Here is a 2,500-nt window from a genome sequence, read left to right as displayed (position 1 = left end):
CACCTAACCCCCGCCTCTACACCCAACCCCCTGACACCCAACACAACCCCTCCACACCCAACCCCCTGACACCCAACCCCTCTACACCCAACACAACCCCCTGACACCCAACCCAACCCCTCCACACCCAACCCCCTTTACACCCAACCCAACCCCTCCACACCCAACCCCCTTTACACCCAACCCAACCCCTCCACACCCAACCCCCTTTACACCCAACCCAACCCCTCCACACCCAACCCCCTTTACACCCAACACAACCCCTCCACACCCAACCCCTCCACACTAAACCCCCTGACACCCAACCCCTCTACACCCAACACAACCCCCTGACACCCAACCCCTCCAGCCTCCAGCCTGTCAGTGCTCAGACCATACGCCGCACACTGAATCAAATTGGTCTGCATGGCTATCGTCCCAGAAGGAAGCCTCTTCTAAAGATGATGCACAAGTAACCCGCAAACAGTTTGCTGAAGACAAGCAGACTAAGGACATGGATTACTGGAACCATGTCCTGTGGTCTGATGAGACCAAGATAAACTTATTTGGTTCAGATGGTGTCAAGCGTGTGTGGCAGCAACCAGGTGAGGAGTACAAAGACAAGTGTGTCTTGCCTACAGTCAAGCATGGTGGTGGGAGTGTCATGGTCTGGGGCTGCATGAGTGCTGCCGGCACTGGGGAGCTACAGTTCACTGAGAGGGAACCATGAATGCCAATATGTACTGTGACATACTGAAGCAGAGCATGATCCCCTCCCTTCAGCGACTGGGCCGCAGGGCAGTATTCCAGCATGATAACGTCTTTTGCCTTGCTAAAGAAGCCAAGGGTGAAGCTGATGGACTGGCCAAACATGTCTCCAGACCTAAACCCTATTGAGCATCTGTGGGGCATCCTCAAACGAAGGTGGAGGAGCACAAGGTCTCTAACATCCACCAGCTCCATGATGTCATCATGGGGGAGTGGAAGAGGACTCCAGTGGCAACCTGTGAAGCTCTGGTGAACTCCATACCCAAGAGGGTTAAGGCAGTGCTGGAAAATAATGGTGGCCACACAAAATATTGACACTTTGGGCCCAATTTGGACATTTTCACTTAGGGGTGTACTCACTTTTGTTGCCAGTGGTTTAGACATTAATGGCTGTATGTTGAGTTATTTTGAGGCGACAGCAAATTTACACTGTTACACAAGCTGTACACTCACTACTTTACATTGTAGCAAAGTGTCATTTCTTCAGTGTTGTCACATGAAAAGATATAATCAAATATTTACAACAATGTGCGGGGTGTACTCACTTTTGTGAGATACTGTGTGTGTATGTATATATATATATATATATGCTATTGCTGTGACTTTGATATAATTCAAATCACTCAGTTTTCCTCAGGAGGTCTCCCATCCAGGTACGGGCCAGACCCAACCCTGCTTATCTTCAGTGGGACACCAGGGGAGAGCTGACAGATTGATTATTGGCACAGCTTTTAGGAACTGAAAACATCAGCTTCCAGCCAAACTGCAAACTTATTATTTATAGATTATTACTTTAAATATTTAAAAGGGAAATTGTAGATATTGAACAACTCACTGTTAAATAAACATAAATAAACATGTATAAACAAGCCGTGTGTGTGTGTTTCGTTGAAACTCATCAGCAGCCATGTCAATGTGTATTTACTTCACACTCAGTGCTGCTTCGTTTTTCTGCATAAACATCTGTATAAATGAATAACTCACATCTTTTTGGCCACATCTGTCTCTCTGAACTGCTCCTTCACCATGATGGCGTCTTTATTCTCCTTCTTTATGAATTAAACCCGCAGAATTTCACCGCTGAGACACACGACACCGCGACATGACATGCTGCAGGACGTTAGTGCAGTCCGCGCATGCGCATCAACACGCAACCAGGACTAGCGCGCGGCTTCTTCTACTGCTGGTGTAATGGCGGTGAGGTGAACAAACAGCGACACCTAGAGGATCGGTTGGATGGATGATACCGTTATAGTCAAAAATTTGTGCACCCCTGGACAAATAACGTTTTGTTGGTCTTTGAAATGAAGAGAAATAAACAGAACCTCTGCACCGAAGTATTTTAAGCATTTTTTCTCTTCAAATGTTAATGAATTATTTTAGATTTGATTCACTTCAAAATTTAATTGTGGCATGTGTAAAACTTTGGACACCCTACTGCGTCAGTACTCAAGAGCACCGCTTTGTAAACGCTTTTTGTCTTTCTGTTCTTTTTTTAATAAATTTTCACGCACTGTGTAAAATATAATCTAAACAGATCCATTCTCATGGGTTTCTTTTATCAAATGTTGTTCCTTTTTTCTCCAAGCACACCTAATTGTGGCAAAGGAGATCCATATTAACTTCATCAGTCCACAGCGCTTGTTTCTGATGTTGTTTTTCATCCATCAGACACTGGCTTTTGTGATGAGGACACAGGATAAACCTCTTCTTCTAAGAAGTTTTTCCTTCTGATGACTCTTCCATGCAGATT

At 45.4% G+C, this 2,500-nt stretch overlaps 1 protein-coding gene across 3 annotated transcripts in view; it reads right to left on the bottom strand.

The window, feature by feature from the left end:
* Positions 1-1,963, bottom strand: part of polr3a (polymerase (RNA) III (DNA directed) polypeptide A) — a 39,679-nt gene extending 37,716 nt beyond the window's left edge. The window contains exon 1 of one of the 3 annotated variants that reach the window (XM_053639680.1): positions 1,732-1,963. In XM_053639680.1, coding sequence (XP_053495655.1) covers positions 1,732-1,775 — 44 coding nt within the window. In that variant the 5' untranslated portion in view covers positions 1,776-1,963. The remainder of the gene's footprint in view (positions 1-1,731) is intronic. The other 2 variants (XM_053639678.1, XM_053639679.1) reach the window with 2 other exon arrangements.
* Positions 1,964-2,500: the final 537 nt, after the last annotated feature.

The sequence above is a fragment of the Ictalurus furcatus genome, chromosome 13 (genome assembly GCF_023375685.1).
Source record: "Ictalurus furcatus strain D&B chromosome 13, Billie_1.0, whole genome shotgun sequence".
In the NCBI taxonomy this organism is placed as follows: domain Eukaryota; kingdom Metazoa; phylum Chordata; class Actinopteri; order Siluriformes; family Ictaluridae; genus Ictalurus; species Ictalurus furcatus.
The sequence above is the reverse complement of the archived record's forward strand: the minus strand, read 5'-3'. Positions and strand labels throughout refer to the sequence as shown.